Source organism: Oryx dammah, unplaced genomic scaffold, assembly GCF_014754425.2.
Source record: "Oryx dammah isolate SB20612 unplaced genomic scaffold, SCBI_Odam_1.1 HiC_scaffold_1, whole genome shotgun sequence".
Taxonomy (NCBI): domain Eukaryota; kingdom Metazoa; phylum Chordata; class Mammalia; order Artiodactyla; family Bovidae; genus Oryx; species Oryx dammah.
In genome coordinates, this window is record NW_024070185.1 from 110,256,834 (window position 1) to 110,273,285 (window position 16,452).

Consider the following 16,452-nt stretch of genomic DNA (forward strand, 5'->3'; position numbering starts at 1 on the left):
AGGTGTTCAGACCGCAGGACCAAGTGTGAGGTGTTCAGACCGCAGGAGTAAGTGTGAGGTGTTCAGACCGCAGGAGTAAGTGGGCAGAGAAGCTCTCAGGGGTGGAGACTGATCAGCAAGATGGACGTGCCCAGACAACTGACCGCAAATCAGGCCTTCAGTGCAAAGGTTACCGAAAAAAAACATTTATCTCGGCGAATATGATTCAGTGAGCGGAACAATGTAAACGGTGGTGTTCCTATTGCAGGAAGAAAGCTGCTCCGACACGTGGTTTGACAGCATTCACAGTGGATCTGTCTTCCAGGGGAAACGTGTCAATGCAGGTAGATTCCTGGCTGAGATTACGTTAATAGTCATTACCCCAAAATGTACAGGCGATCTAAAATGGTAGGGGAGGAATAAATGTGGGGGGTGGGAGAATCGACACCGAATGAAGGTCAAGGCCCCCAGAGCACCTGAGAGGCATCCTCAGAGGCGTCTCTCTCGGCCTCTGTCTCTCCCTGCGTCTCTCTGTCTCTGTGTCTCTCTCTGTCTTCATCTGTGTCTCTGTCTGTCTCTGGCTCTCTCCATGGTCCCTGTCTCTCTGTCTCTCTCCATTGTCTCTCTATCTGTCTCTGGCTCTGTCTCCCTGTCTGTCTCTCCCATCAGCCCCCTCCCTTCCGCTGGGCTGGAATCATCAGGGCTGCAGCGTGCAGATGTGCAGGGGCTCAGAGGAGCCTCTGGGAGGAGGGGCTGTGGTTTAGGCTCCTTCCCTCTGGGCTCTGAGGATGCAGAGTATTCGCGCGTGGTCCCATAAAGAACTCCTGCCCCCGCCCCTCTCTGCCAGCAGTCTCCCCCCCCACTCCCACAGCACACCCCCCTCCCACCAGCACCTCCCCCTCCCGCTAGCACCCCCCCCCACCTCCGGCCAGCACTCCCTCCCCCATGGGCTGACCCGGCTCAGGTAAGAGACACTTTGCAGACCAGAGGCGTGTCTGTAGGGAATTCTCCAGGCTCCAGAGTCTGCAAGTGTGGTAGGTACTTCCCTCCCAGAGTCCCTCAAGAAGGTGCTCATTTATATTGAAGAAAACAGCTATCTCTCCCGAGTCATGGGGGGAGGCACAGCATTCTTCATAACAGTAAGGGGACTGATGTTTGACTGCAAGCTCTGCAAAGGCAAAACTGCACCGACGCTCCATACGCTATGGTGACACCAGCTTCACAGTGGGAGAGTTTAGCAGGCAGCCACAGAACCGGCTGATCAGGGCTGCTCGCCTAAGCCTGTCTCATTTTCATTGCTTAACTGATTTCTTGGTACCCAAGGGTTTTAAGAACTGGTAATAACTAAGTTTTCAGGACCAGGGGATTGTGAAAACACAGGGGCCATTCCCTGACACCACACCCCTCTAAGACTCCTGGTCTGCAGTAAGGGTAAGTCATCTACCAGTGTGCGGGAGGCGCTGAGCTCCCGGGGAGCCAGGCGCCCAGCACAAGCCCCCCGGAGCAGAGGGTCAGCGGGACGTGTGGACACGGGCTGGGCGCTGCACTCAAGTGTTAGCAGCAGGACTCCTGCAGCAGCAGGGGCGAGCTGGCCCCAGGCAGACCTGAAGGTCTGCTCTTGAGGGAAGGGAGAGGCGTGAAGAATAAGGTTTTACTCAGGAAAAACCTCTCTTCTCTGAGAAACCTTTGTAAGAACAAGAACCTTTGTCATTCAGCACAATGGCTTAATCGGACCGTGTAGGGTCGCTCACCCTCATTATTTGGGACTAAAGGCAAGTCAGGAAGCAAATGGCTCTAGACACAGACGGGTGCCAGTGGAAACAGCTGGCGGTCGCCACCAGCTTCAGATCAGCCGGGCCCAAGGTGGGGAGCCGCTGCGAAGTGGGGACTTACCATCTGCAAACCACCATCCAGGTGAGGCCAGCCAGACCGCAGACGAGCACGGCGCCCAGCACCAGGGAGACCACAGACGCCCGCGGGAGCCTCCCGGAGTCTGGAACAAGGGCGGAGCTGGTCGGTGAGCCTGCCCATCCAGGACTGGGGCCAGCCTGCCCGCCCAACCCCAGCCCCGGCCCGGGTGCCCCAACCCTGGGAGCCCAGCAAGCTCTGTCCCGCTGGCTGTCCATTCCCGGCTGGCCTCTGCTGCTCTTGGAGCTGAGCTCTGCTCCTCCCGGAGTTTACTGAGATGTCTTGCCCTGGTAACAGGTGCTGTACAGGAGCTGGAAGCCAAGTTAAGATTCCAGACCTGCAGCTGTGAGGCTGTGTGACCACGAGCAAGCTGCTTACCCTCTCTGTTTTGCACACGGGTCTCAAACAGCCTGCTTCCCCCTCAGAGACATTTCGGGGGGGCTGAAACTGAGCGTCTGCAACAGGGTCCACACAGCCCCCCCTGGGTTCACAGCCTTCTGTGTCTCAGGCACAAACCCGCGGGCCCTGCTCCCACCCAGGGTCAGAAGATGCGGCAGTGGGGAAAGCAAGGCCAGGCGATGACCTGCAGTCACCCCGAGTGTGGGCACAGACACCCCCGGCGGGCACAGACACCCCCGGCGGGCACAGACACCCCCCGGCGGGCACAGACACCCCCCGGCGGGCACAGACACCCCCGGCGGGCACAGACACCCCCGGCGGGCACACAGGGTCCACGGTCACCCCGAGTGTGACACAGACTCCCCCCTGGCTGGCACAGAGGCCGTGGCCTCACCCACACAGGTCCTGCCGTCCTCGCTGGGCACGTGGGGGTCGCTGCATTCACACTGGAAGCCGCCCTTGGTGTTCTTGCACCGCGCGGACGCGTGGCAGGGGGGGTCCACTTCGTCCTCACACTCGTTGATGTCTGCGCGCACGACGGGAGGTCACTGCCCAGCCTCTGCACCCCTGCCCAGGAGGTCAGCCCCTCCCCAGGCCTGTCTCTAGGCGGGAGCAGGGGGACGTCACCCCAGGCCAGGGCCACACCTCCCGGCTCCTGCCCTTTGAAGGAGAACACCCCCTGAGCCCCCAGAGGCCGTGTGTCCCTCAGCCCCTCAGGACTCAGCTCAGCCCATGGCCACCTTCTTCCGCCCCGTCTACGGCGGCCACCAGGCCTGTGACCCCCCAGTTGGCCTGGGAAAGGCCCCTGGGACGTGGCCTGGAGGCACAGGCCATGCAGGCCGCTGGGCCTTGCTCAGATGTGGAGACTCGGCCTCCCTGGGAGACACTGGCGCTGTCCGAGTCAGCCCATCCCGAGCTACAGCCTCCAGCCCGACGGTCCACACTGGGCCTCCACCGCCGAGGGAACGCCGGGCGTGCAGCAGGAGCTGAGACCTGCTCCCTGGGCTTGAGCTGAGCTCCCAAAATGCGGAACGTGTGCAGCCCCCGCTGTCTCCCTCCTGAACCCATGACTATGCCAAGTCCCCAGGTTCCCGTGTCTAAGTAACAAGCCCTCTATTCGGGCCAATTCCAGGAGACTCGGGCTGGGGAAGGCGCCCAGAGATTCTACGTGTCCTACACATGCACTGCCTGACCACACACCACCCCGGCAGTGATGGAGAGCTGGTTAACACAGAGCTGGTTAGCGTGGCATCAGACGCATCCAGACGTCGCCAAGTTAGGCCCAGCCGGGTTCCTGGGGAGCCACGCTCTGACGGAATCCAGGAGGGAGGCCTCACCCGCCATCCCCCCCCCCCGCCCGAGTCCACTGCGCTCATGGCTAAGCCCTCACCTGATGGGGAGCCTGCCCCAGCCACGCCCACGTCCTCCGGGGCAGATCTGGACGTGTGACGAGGCAGAAATGCCCTCACCGCCTCGGTTTCCAGGCAGCTCGCTGTGCCATCGGCTCGCCTGCAGCTTGAACCTGGACGTCGCCCGGAGCCCCTATCTTGCTGCCTGGTCATCCTTCTTGCACTTTCCTGCTGCAGCCCCCACCTCCCCCAGGGCCCCCCTCCATGACTCAAAGTCTAGAGGCTGGGGCCCTTCTGAGACAACACTTTTAGAGTCCCCAGAATTGGAATGAAAATCCTGTATTGTGACGAGCTATACACAACAGGAAAATTACCACCTTCCCTGTTTTTCAGGGCACGTTCTGGTCGAATTAGGTACCTTCACAGGCCGTCAACCAGGACCACGCTCCATCTCCGGATGGTTTCCTCTTCCCAGATCGAAAGTGTAGAACTGAGCAAACTGGGTCTTGCTTTCATTTCATTCCCTGTGAACCGGCCCGATTCCTGCCTGAGTCCACCTCCCACGCTCTGAGGTCCTGCTAACGCGGCTGACGTGGGGCGCTTCTCCCGCCCAGGAGGCGTCCTGCTTCTGCTCTGGGGTCTCTGCTCTGGGTCCCTCTAGAAGCAGGAATGCGGGGTCCCCGCAGGGAGGAGACAGGTCTCCCCGGGAAGCGGGAAGTGGCGACCTCCAGTGGGGACTCGGCTCCCTCGATGCCTCCATTGAAAATGCTTCTGCTTCACTGCAGGACTGGCTCTGCCAGCTCCATCCCACGAGCCTCCCTGGGGTTCCAGCCTCTGCTGGCGGCCCTGTCCTTCCCTGGTCATTCGCCTGTCGGCAACTGTGAGGTGGCTCCTGGGGCTTCCTCTCTAGAAAGACGACTTAGGGATGGGGCCCCTGGGAGGGCACCCTTTATCCAGGCAGACAGTCCTTGGAAGGCAGTGATGCCACAGGCGCTTCTGCGTGAGGGCAGTTGTGTGTTTGCATTGGGGGTTTCTTTTTAGTTCTTTTCTTAAGTTGAAGGATAGCTGCTGCACAATATTATATAAGTTATTTCACATTATAATATCATATGTTATATTATACAAGTTAGAATGGGTTGGTGCTAGTGGTAAAGAACCCGCCTGCCAGTGCAAGACACACAAGAGACACAGGTTCCATCCCTGGGTTGGGAAGATTCCCCTGGAGGAGGCCGCGGCAACCCACTCCACTGTTCTTGCCCGGAGAATCTCATGGACAGAGGAGCCTGGCAGGCTACAGTCCACGGGGTCACAAAGGGTCAGACACGACTGAAGCGGCTCGGCACGCAGGCATGCACACAAGTTCTATTACATAGTTTATATCATGTTCAGTTCAGTCGCTCAGTCGTGTAAGACTCTCTGTGTCCCCACAGACTGCACCATACCAGGCGTCCCTGTCCATCACAAACTGCCAGAATTTACTCAAACTCAGCTTGTCCGCTGAGTCCGTGATGCCATCCAACCATCTCATCCTGGGTCGTCCCCTTCTCCTCCTGCCCCCAATCCCTCCCAGCATCAGGGTCTTTTCCAATGAGTCAACTCTTCGCATGAGGTGGCCAAAGTACTGGAGTTTCAGCTTTAGCATCATTCCTTCCAAAGAAATCCCAGGGTCGATCTCCTTCAGAATGGACTGGTTGGATCTCCTTGCAGTCCAAGGGACTCTCAAGAGTCTTCTCCAACACCACAGTTCAAAAGCTTCAATTCTTCGACGCTCAGCCTTCTTCACACTCCAACTCTCACATCCATACATGACCACAGGAAAAACCATAGCCTTGACTAGATGGACCTTTGTTGGCAAAGTAATGTCTCTGCTTTTCAATATGCTGTCTAGGTTAGTCATAACTTTCCTTCCAAGGAGTAAGTGTTTTCTTATTTCATGGCTGCAGTCACCATCTGCAGTGATTTTGGAGCCCCCCCCCCAAAATAAAGTCAACCACTGTTTCCACGGTTTCCCCATCTATTTCCCATGAAGTGATGGGACCAGATGCCATGATCTTTGTTTTCTGAATGTTGAGCTTTAAGCCAACTTTTACACTCTCCTCTTTCACTTTCATCAAGAGGCTTTTTAGCTCCTCTTCACTTTCTGCCATAAGGGTGGTGTCATCTGCATATCTGAGGTGATTGATATTTCTCCTGGCAATCTTGATTCCAGCTTGTGCTTCATCCAGGCCAGGGTTACTTATGATGTACTCTGCATATAAGTTAAATAAGCAGGGTGACAAGATACAGCCTTGACGTACTCCTTTTCCTATTTGGAACCAGTCTGTTGTTCCATGTCCAGTTCTAACTGTTGCTTCCTGACCTGCATACAGGTTTCTCAAGAGGCAGGTCAGGTGGTCTGGTATTCCCATCTCTTTCAGAATTTTCCACAGTTAATTGTGATCCACACAGTCAAAGGCTTTGGTGTAGTCAGTAAAGCAGAAATAGATGTTTTTCTAGAACTCTCTTGTTTTTTCAATGATCCAGTGGATGTTGGCAATTTGATTTCTGGTTCCTCTGCCTTTTCTAAAACCAGCTTGAACATCAGGGAGTTCGCAGTTCACGTATTGCTGAAGCCTGGCTTGGAGAATTTTGAGCATTACTTTACTAGCATGTGAGATGAGTGCAATTGTGTGGTAGTTTGAGCATTCTTTGGCATTGCCTTTCTTTGGGATCGGAATGAAAACTGACCTTTTCCAGTCCTGTGGCCACTGCTGAGTTTTCCAAATTTGCTGGCATATTGAGTGCAGTACTTTCACAGCATCATCTTTCAGGATTTGAAAGAGCTCAACCGGAATTCCATCACCTCCACTAGCTTTGTTCGTAGTGATGCTTTCTAAGGCCCACTTGACTTCACATTCCAAGATGTCTGGCTCTAGACTAGTGATCACACCATCGTGATTATCTGGGTCATGAAGAACTTTTTTGTACAGTTCTTCCGTGTATTCTTGCCACCTCTTCTTAATATCTTCTGCTTCTGTTAGGTCCATACCATTTTTGTCCTTTATTGAGCCCATCTTTGCATGAAATGTTCCCTTGGTAGCTCTAATTTTCTTGAAGAGATCTCTAGTCTTTCCCATTCTATTGTTTTCCTCTATTTCTTTGCATTAATCGCTGAGGAAGGCTTTCTTATCTCTTCTTGCTATTCTCTGGAACTCTGCATTCAGATGCTTATATCTTTCCTTTTCTCCTTTGCTTTTCACCTCTCTTCTTTTCACAGCTATTTGTAAGGCCTCCCCAGAGAGCCATTTTGCTTTTTTGCATTTCTTTTCCATGGGGATGCTCTTGATCCCTGTCTCCTATACAATGTCACGAACCTCATTCCATAGTTCATCAGGCACTCTATCTATCAGATCTAGACCCTTAAATCTATTTCTCACTTCCACTGTATAATCATAAGGGATTTGATTTAGGTCATACCTGAATGGTCTAGCGGTTTTCCCTACTTTCTTCAATTTAAGTCTGAACTTGGTAATAAGGAGTTCATGATCTGAGCCACAGTCTGCTCCCGGTCTTGTTTTTGTTGACTGTATATAGCTTCTCCATCTTTGGTTGCAAAGAATATAATCAATCTGATTTTGGTGTTGACCATCTGGTGATGTCCATGTGTAGAGTCTTCTCTTGTGTTGTTGGAAGAGGCTGTTTGCTATGACCGGTGCATTCTCTTGGCAAAACTCTGTTAGCCTTTGCCCTGCTTCATTCCACATTCTAAGGCCAGATTTGCCTGTTACTCCATGTGTTTCTTCACTTCCTACTTTTGCATTCCAGTCCCCTATGATGAAAAGGACATCTTTTTTGGGTGTTAGTTCTTGAAGGTCTTGTAGGTCTTCATAGAACCATTCAACTTCAGCTTCTTCAGCATTACTGGTTGGGGCATGGACTTGGATTACTGTGATATTGAATGGTTTGCCTTGGAAAGGAACAGAGATCATTCTGTCGTTTTTGAGATTGCTATCCAAGTACTGCATTTCAGACTCTTTTGTTGACCATGATGGCTACTCCATTTCTTCTAAGGGATTCCTGCACACAGTAATAGATATAATGGTCATCTGAGTTCAATTCACCCATTTCAGTCCACTTTAGTTTGCTGATTCCTAGAATGTCGACATTCACTCTTGCCATCTCCTGTTTGACCACTTCCAATTTTCCTTGATTCATGGACCTAACATTCCAGGTTCCTATGAACTCCGGGAGATGGTGATGGACAGGGAGGCCTGGTGTGCTGCGATTCATGGGGTCGCGAAGAGTCGGACACGACTGAGCGACTGAACTGATGCAATATTGCTCTTTACAGCATCAGACCCTGCTTCCATCACCAGTCCCCTCCACAGCTGGGGGTTGTTTTTGCTTTGGCTCCATCTCTTCATTCTTTCTGGAGTTATTTCTCCATTGATCTCCAGTAGCATATTGGGCACCTACCAACCTGTCTCTCCCATCAGGAAGCTTCCATAAGCCTCTTATATGTTTCCATCAGAAGACAAACAGACTGAAAACCACAATCACAGAAAACTAACCAATCTGGTCACATGGAGCCCAGCCTTGTCTAATTCAATGAAACTGTGAGCCATGTCGTGTGGGGCCACCCAAGACAGACGGGTCTTGGTGGAGAGTTCTGAAAAAACGTGGTCCACTGGAGAAGGGATAGCAAACCACTTTAGTATTCCTGCTTTGAGAACCCATGAACAGTATGAACAGTATATTAAGTTTCATTATAATATTAATACAAGTTATCCTTAATTTGAAAAATGCAGACTCAGGGGTCGAGTCTTACAGAGACACACCCATTGAGCCACTGACCTCGACAGACCGGGGGCTGGGAGTCCCAGCCACGTCGGGTGCAGGTGAGCTGCTCAGGCCCTTGGAGCTGGAATCCGTGATGACAGGAGAACACCAGCACCCTCTGCCCAGACTCGTCGCAGAGCAGGAAGCCCCCGTTCTCCACTTTGTCCGGGAAGCCACAGGCGTCCTCTGGGCGAGGTCGGCCAGGGACCACAGTGAGCGCAGCACGCCTTCCGGTCCCTCCACTGGGGCTGCACCCCCCAGCCTCCCAGGAGGGTCAGGTCCCCAGGCTCCTCCCTCCAGGCCGGATCCCTGCCCAGCTCTGGCCCTCCCGCCGCCCCCTGCCCCAGTGAGGCCTCTAACTCCTCCCCTCGTACCAGCCTTGCCCAGGCTTCCCGCCCATCCCCCGGAACCCCATTAATCAAAGGTGATCACAGTCCACAGCGCACGTGGCGGGGATGGGTCTCAGCCATCTGACCATGCTCCCGAGCCTGGGAGTTGCAGTGGCTCCTGGGCAGGTACAGGCTGTAGTCCAGGGGGCAGCTGAGCAGGGGGACGCCCCCAGACAAGCTCCCCCCAGCTCCCCTCTGAGACACGGGCTCCCGCTCCCAGACCTTGACCTTCGAAGAGAAGCTCGTGATTCTGTTACCTGGAGGAGGGGCCTCCCGCCAGGCGCGCAGGTCCATCCCGGGGATGCGGTCACATGACTCGAAGTCCTGGGGCCACTGCCCCACCCGGAAGGCGTCGCGGGGCACGTGGGCGAGGCCCGTGTTGTCGCAGATGACGCGGGACAGCGAGTGCCGGCCCAGCTCGCGCCGCTGGGCCTCGGTGAACACCGAGTGGTGCTCCCACCAGAACCTGCGGGGACAGGCATGAGGACACTACCGTGAAAGCCCAGGCCGGGCCCGCGACCACGCCTGCCCACCCTGGTGCCCACACTGCCCCTGCCGCAGGGCACCGCACCAGGCACCTCGGGGGCAGGGCCGCCCCCACCAGGTGGTGACAGTGATGCAGAGGGGCTCCAGTTCAGGAGGGGCTGCAGCCTCAGGAGGGCCCACAGCCTCAGGAGGGCCTCCACCCTCAGGAGGGCCCACAGCCTCAGGAGGGCCCACAGCCTCAGGAGGGCCTCCAGCCTCAGGAGGGCCCACAGCCTCAGGAGGGCCTCCAGCCTCAGGAGGGCCTCCAGCCTCAGGAGGGGCCACAGCCTCAGGAGGGCCTCCAGCCTCAGGAGGGCCTCCAGCCTCAGGAGGGGCCACAGCCTCAGGAGGGCCTCCAGCCTCAGGAGGGGCTCCAGCCTCAGGAGGGCCCACAGCCTCAGGAGGGCCCACAGCCTCAGGAGGGCCCGCAGCCTCAGGAGGGCCTCCAGCCTCAGGAGGGCCTCCAGCCTCAGGAGGGCCTGCAGCCTCAGGAGGGCCTCCAGCCTCAGGAGGGCCTGCAGCCTCAGGAGGGCCTACCCTGCAGGACCTTCCGCGGGGCCCTCCTCCAGCCCGATGGATGAATCACAGGGCAATTCCAGTGCTGCAGACAGGCTCCCTTCCTCCCCAGAGGCTGCATCGCCATCAGAGCCCGGAGTGGGCCTAGGCCCCAGAGCGCTCCTCCCTCCCCATCGCATGAAACCGCGCCCTGCGGGAGGAGCCCTCTGCACCGGCAGCCCTGGCCCCTCAGAGGGAGCTGGTTGGGTCCCCTACCGGTCGCCATCCCTCAGGGCCTTCATCTGCTTTCCCACGAGGCAGGCGAACAGCGGACCAGTCCGCGCCCCGGGTAGGAAGCTCTCCGCTAGGCCGCCCAGCCACACGTCGACGTTGTCGGGGTGCCCATACAGGTCCAGGATTCTGTCGGCCATGCTCTCGTTGGCGGTGGCCACGCCCAGGTCGGCCCGGGTCTCCAGCCTGGACAAGCCGCAGAAGTGCCGCCACTCATTGTACCCTGAGGGAGGGGGTCAAGGCTGCCTGTCCCAGGGGTCTGGACGCCCCCCACCCGCCTGCCTGCCAGCTGTGGCTGTGGCCAAAGGGTCCTGGTCACAGTGGCGCCTGGAGGCCCTTATGCCCGGCAAGCCTCACGCCGGACGGTTCTAGCCTGGATGGCGGGGGCTCTCAGAGCTTGTCCACGGACCAACGGGGAGTCCTGCCCTGCTGTTTGCTGCTGGCCTGAGCGATTGATTCCCCAGGAGGGCTCAGCCTCGGCCCAGCACCACGGCTGGGATGGGCTCTGGGACATGCTTTCTGGGCAGCGGGCATCCCTGCTGTCCATCACGGATGCCTGGCAGACTCCTGTCTCCCCACCTGTCTCCCTCCCCGGGCACTCAGTGCCGTTGTGTTTCTATCACAGAGTCTAGGCCTGATGAGAGGGTCCTCACTCTCCCCAGCGACCAGGAGACTGGACCAGCGACAGCCTGGAGGCAGTGGGGTAGTGCCCACTGGCCCCAAGGACGGTCAGAGAGGATTGGGGGAGGTGGACACTGCATCTTGGGGCTCAACGTGCCGCTGTGTGTCTGGGAAACAGCCTTGCTTCCCCGACTCATTCCTGCTGGACACCTGGGCCCATTCCCCCCGCAGGGGCTCAGGACATCGGCTGCTCCAGGGTCTGAGAAAAGCTGAACAGCCTTCAGTCTCACAGCTAATGTTCCTTACAAGCCGCTTCCTGGATGCGGGCAAAGCCACAGGTCCGGCTCTCTGCACACGGAGGCCCACCTGGCAGGCCGTGGTCCCGGCCCCGCTGCAGGTTGATGGACGCCAGGTCCAGGGTCCCCGCGTCCGACAGCACGAAGAGCCGCTCCGTCAGCTCCTCGTTCAGCAGCTGGTCCTGCACCTGTAGTTTGGCCGGTCTCGCCAGCAGACCCCGCATGACGGGGTCCACGCCGCCTGGAGGAGGCAGAAAACAAAGGCACGCCCTCAGCTGAGTCCGGGAAACAGAACCAGGCCTCGATGGCAAACTAGGCTGCTTCTGAACAAACGTGTCTCGTGAGCTCAGGAACTCCGCCCTCACCCAAGGGATCGCCAAGTCTCCCGGCCCTTAGGGTGCCGCCTGGTGGTGGACTCCCCGTCCCCGTCCAGACCCTTCAGCCCGACCACCACGTGCGGCGGAAGGGACCGGATGGCGGCTCACGGGCGGGGCGTCGGTGTTTGTTTCTGAGGCACAGAAGCATTAGGGCAGAAGCACGCGCTCGCTGAGTCTAAAGTGCCGACCAGTGAGCGCAGCCCAGGTGCTGAGGCCGCCAGGGCCCTCCTGCGAGTTGTGGAGACCCAGGTCCGGGGAGAGAGCCTGATGACCCGGGTGACCCGGGCTCGCCGCTTGAGCTGTGCTGCTTCCCTCAAGAGCATCCAGCCAGCAGGCAGGATGCCACCGGCTCTTCTCGAGGGTGGGCCGGGGGTGCCCACCTTCCTCAAGGAGCCGCCAGGGCCGGAAGAAGGCGTCCCTGAGCGGCAGGCGGGACCCCGGGTGCTCCTGGAAGCGGGCGTCCAGCCGCCGCACCAGTGGGTGGATGGTGGCATGGCCGAAGCGGAAGGCGGCCGTGGAGAACACGTTGGACACGGTGGGGTCCACGCTGGGGTCGTAGCCTCTGTAGGGGCCCACGTGCCGCCCAAAGGCCTCGGGGCCCAGGATTCTGGGGACATAATCGCGCAGCGTGATGATCTGAAGACAAAGGAGAGCTGGTGGGAGCCCGGCCCAGACACTGGGTCCCAGCCCGGGCCCCGGGGAGGGGCGCTTTCCTGCACAAGCCTGGGGGCCGCCGCCCCTCCAGGGTTGTCTTTGGGGGTCATGCCGTCTGGCAGGGGAGCAGGAGACAGGAACACTATCTGTTCCAAATAAGTTCCCGCGTTCTTGGCCTTTGTGGAGTTGGGTTGGAGACAGCCCCAGACGCCCTCCGGGCCAGGCCTGGCCCAGCAAGGCTCAGCGGCCTCTGCTCTGACCCCTCGTTGCCTGGGCTACCAGGGACTAAAGGCAGACAAGGAGCAGGCCCATCCCATCTTGAGGACGCCCAGTGGATCTGGACAAGACCCACCTTCCTCCTTTGTAACACAGGATCTACAGGGTTGCGGAGGGGTTAAAGGGCTGTTGTCCAGGGTCTGCTGCAGGAGCGCCCACGTCAGAGACCAGCAAGCAGACGCCACCGACTTAGAACAAATCCAAGCCCCTCCCCCTGCCTGTGAGACCAGTGGGCTCAGTAAACTGTCTGACGGGTGCCAGAAATTTCTCCAACATCACTCAACTGAGAATGGCCAACAACACTCCACCCAGTATCCTCTGATTTGAGGTTTAAACTATCATAATCAATCTTTTTGCTAATTTGCAAATCTCATACAGATTGCTTTCCCTTTTGATTTTCTCCATTGTCTCGGAAATAAATCACAGTAATCGGTGGATACCTCTCAAAGGGTTGCCATGAGGATTAAATGAGTTAAACCACCCCCCCCACCCCTGCACTTGTCATGGTCTTGGCATCAAGCACCGGTGGGCGGTGGCTCCTGCGGGACAATCACCGCCAGAGCGATAATCGATAATCGTCCTCCCAAGGGACGCGGGGCTTCCACGGAGGCGCCAGGGCCCTAGTGTTTCAGAAGTGGCGGGGGGGGGTGTATAAATCTCACCCCAGGGGCCCACGCAGCCCTGCGCGCACCCAGGCGTGGCGCCCACAAGGCCTCCCCCCGCGCACCTGGTGCAGCGCGCCCACCACCTTGCGCGCCTCCTGGTAGGCGGTATCCGCGTTCCAGTGCGCGTTGAGGGCCTTGAGCGCGGAGGCCAGGCGGTTGTGCTCCCGCAGCCACAGTGTGTGCAAGGCCGCCAGGGCGGGGACCTCGCTGGCGCGGCCGTCGCCGGCCAGGAAGCAGGGTGCGCGGGCTCCGGGCGCGCCGGGCTGGGGAGCGCAAGCCGGGGGCGCGGACGGCGGCGCGAAGGGCAGGAAGGCGCGGCCCGCGTCCCGGTAGCGCACGTTGACGCGCAGCAGCCCCTCGGCGCTGGTCCAGTTCCGCAGCCGCCGCTCCGAGGCCGCGGAGCTGCCGTACACGGTGGACGCGTCCAGGAACGAGGTCAGCCCGTTCATCTGCTGGCGCGGGTTGGCGGAAGACAGGTTGCCGAACAAGGCGCCTTGGGTCCCGGTGCCGCAGGCGGCCGTGGAGCGGTAAAAGGGCAGACAGGCGGGGCCCGAGGCGTTCGCGGGGAGCTGGGGGAGCGGGAGTCGGGTTAGCGCGCGTCCCGGGCCCCTCTCCAGAGGCGCTAGGCGTCCGGGCTGCCCGGCCCCGACAGCACCTCGGTTCTCCGCCTGCCCGGGCGCTCTTCCGCGCGCAGCCCTCTTCCAGGTCAGGGGGATCGGACTGATACGCAGCTGCGCAGGCGCCCGCTCCCCCAAATTTCCCTCCGGTTTTGCCCCGCTTGGGGGGGGGGCACCCCTGTGGATTCCGGCAGTGTGGGTGTGAGGCTTGGGGCCGCCCCGTCTGCTGGCTCTCCTTGCCTCTCCCCCAACCAGGAAGCTCTTCCTGGGGCCCGCATCTCTCCAGCCCCCTTCCTAGCTCAGGGGGTGGGGGATCGCTGCTCAGCTAAGGGTTATGGAGTAAATGTGAGTGACGACTCCCAGCCCACGCAGTCTTTGCTCATGGGTACGAAATGCCCCTCACCAGCCTCGGAGACAGTTTCTTAGAAGTCTCTGTAGGAGAAGTACAGTAAAACGCCTACCGGTACATCTCCTTCCTTGCAGGCAGTGGGGAAACCAGAAGAACAGTAACAGAGAACGGTTCTGCTAGCCCTGTCAAAAGCGCCAGGCTCCTGCCCGAGGCTAGTGGTTGAATCCCAGGGCTCTGTTAGGAATTCTGCCCAGGATTCAGGGCAGGGCTGTTCTCTGCTTCGCTACGGTGACAGCTGACAATAGCAACAAAGCTGGAAACGACCAACCCCAGTGCCCACCAGTAAGCGAACTGGTTAAAGAAGTTGTAATTTGAACACAGTTGGGAAAGGAGGGCCATTTAACAGCCCAGTTTCTGACCATTTGGTGACGTGGAGCCGCGGGTAAGGCTTATTAGTAAGCGGCTCACGCTGGGTTCACATCATGCACGCAGTAGCACACAACAGACGTGCGTAAGGTGTGTGTGTGCGCGCTCAGTCGTGCCCGACTCTCTGTGACCCCATGGGCGGCACCCGCCAGGCTCCTCTGTCCATGGGGTTCTCCAGGCCACAGTACTGGAGTGGGTTGCCGTTTCCTCCTCCAGGGGATCTTCTGGGATCAAACCTTCGTCTCCTGGGTCTCCTGCATTGGCGGGCGGGTCCTTTACCACTGAACCACCGAATAAGGTATAAACACACAGAAAACTTTAATTTTTTTTTTTTGGCCCTGTGGGGTCTCAGTCCCCCCCCCCCCCAGGGATTGAACTGGCACTCTAGCCCCTGGACCACCAGGAAATGCCCATACAGATAATTTCATACCCACACATGTGCAGGCAGTTTCTGGCAGAAAATACAGGAAAGTCCTCACAGCTGTAACACCCCCCGCCCCCTGCCCTGGGAACAGGGCAAAGAGTGACCTGTGTTTGACACTTCAAAGTGGTATCTGTTAGTTTCATAATAAAGTGAGAGACGTTCAGAAATCCTACCTGTATGGGAAAGCATGGGCTTCGCGGCTCGCAGGTCAGCTGGCAGTCGGCCCCCGCCCCGGGGGCAGGGGGGCCCACGCTCTGCGGGGTGAAGGCGACGTCGTGGTCGATGTACTGGCCCCACGCCATCAGGAGGTCAGAGTACCGGTCGTCCCCTGTCACAGCCTCATTGGAGGCGTGTATGATGCGTCTGGTCACCTGCCGGACCTGGAGGCGCAGACCAGCCGTCACGTGCAGCAGTAACCTGCCCGCGGGTGTGGGGAAGCCGGCGCCTGGCAGTGAGGGGCCAAGGGGAGAGCCTGCGTTTCAGGGGCTCCGTGCCACGCTTAGGGCCCGGGAGCTCCTGGGGGAAGATGGGATCCCTGGAGACCCCCGACTGTCCTCCTCGAGATTCATCACTCTGTGCTGATTTGGGGCCAAGAGGGCAGGAGGAGGAGGGGACGACAGAGAATGAGACGGTTGGATGGCATCACCCACTCGATGGACATGAGAGTGAGCTCTGGGAGCTGGTGATGGACAGGGAGGCCTGGCGTGCTGCAGTCCATGGGGTCGCAAAGAGTCGGACATGACTGAGCAACTGAACTGAATTGGTTTCTTTATTTGTAAATAAATACAAAATGTCCATCTTCTGGGAGTGGTGTGGAGATTAAACTGAATCCTCTAGGGATTAGCTCCAGATAGTACCTGGCTGAGAGGGGGTGCCTAGTGCCCGGGGGTGAGGGAGAGGGCTGCTCCCCGGCGTTGAAGCCCGTGGAGTTTGCCTGGCCCGAGCTCAGACCTGTTTGGTGTCAGCGGCTTCTTTTCTCCGCTTCTTTGTGACCCTGAACGTGTACACCTGCTGTCCTCTGCTTGTCCCTCTACTGCATCTGGGGGCAGACTTGCTTTCTGGCATCACTGGCCCCAAAGGAGGGAGGCTTTGCCCCACGAGGGGTCGCACCCAGAGCTTCCCCAGCCCTGATTCAGATTACTCAGAGGATGAGATTCGGCACTCTGAAAACGATGAGAGTTAGATCAGACTTGGGATTCTGAGTTGATGCTGTTGTGATGGCTGAGACAGTGGGGGCCTTGGAATGGGGTAGGTGGGTTTTGCAGGTGGATTGGGTCTGACATTTCTGGTGTCAGAGGGTGGACTGGTACCAGGGTGATGGCCCCCAGAAATGTCCACGCCTGCATCCCTGGAGCCCGTGGCAACATCACATGGTTACAGGGAATTAGCAGGTTTGGTGGCTGTAAGGACCTGGAGATGGGGGTGAGCCTAGATTCCAGGGGGGTCTGATCTAACCACACGGGGCCTTAAAACCTGAGACCCTTCCCTGACTCACCGGAGATGCGACTTTGGAGCAAAGGCACAGAGATGCAGCCTTGCCGGCATGGGGGCCCATGAGCCAAGGCCCATGGAAAGCACCCACTGCTTCATTCAC

The 16,452-nt window shown here is 58.2% G+C and overlaps 1 protein-coding gene across 1 annotated transcript in view; it reads right to left on the minus strand.

Moving 5' to 3' along the window:
* TPO (thyroid peroxidase) overlaps positions 1 to 16,452 on the minus strand; it is a 33,052-nt gene that overhangs the window by 1,888 nt on the left and 14,712 nt on the right. Inside the window, exons 7-15 of the mRNA XM_040241563.1 lie at positions 15,032 to 15,238; positions 13,105 to 13,611; positions 11,828 to 12,083; positions 11,141 to 11,311; positions 10,139 to 10,376; positions 9,100 to 9,308; positions 8,469 to 8,639; positions 2,681 to 2,812; positions 1,873 to 1,972 (exon numbers count right to left, since the gene is read on the minus strand). Coding sequence (XP_040097497.1) covers positions 1,873 to 1,972; positions 2,681 to 2,812; positions 8,469 to 8,639; positions 9,100 to 9,308; positions 10,139 to 10,376; positions 11,141 to 11,311; positions 11,828 to 12,083; positions 13,105 to 13,611; positions 15,032 to 15,238 — 1,991 coding nt within the window. The remainder of the gene's footprint in view (positions 1 to 1,872; positions 1,973 to 2,680; positions 2,813 to 8,468; positions 8,640 to 9,099; positions 9,309 to 10,138; positions 10,377 to 11,140; positions 11,312 to 11,827; positions 12,084 to 13,104; positions 13,612 to 15,031; positions 15,239 to 16,452) is intronic.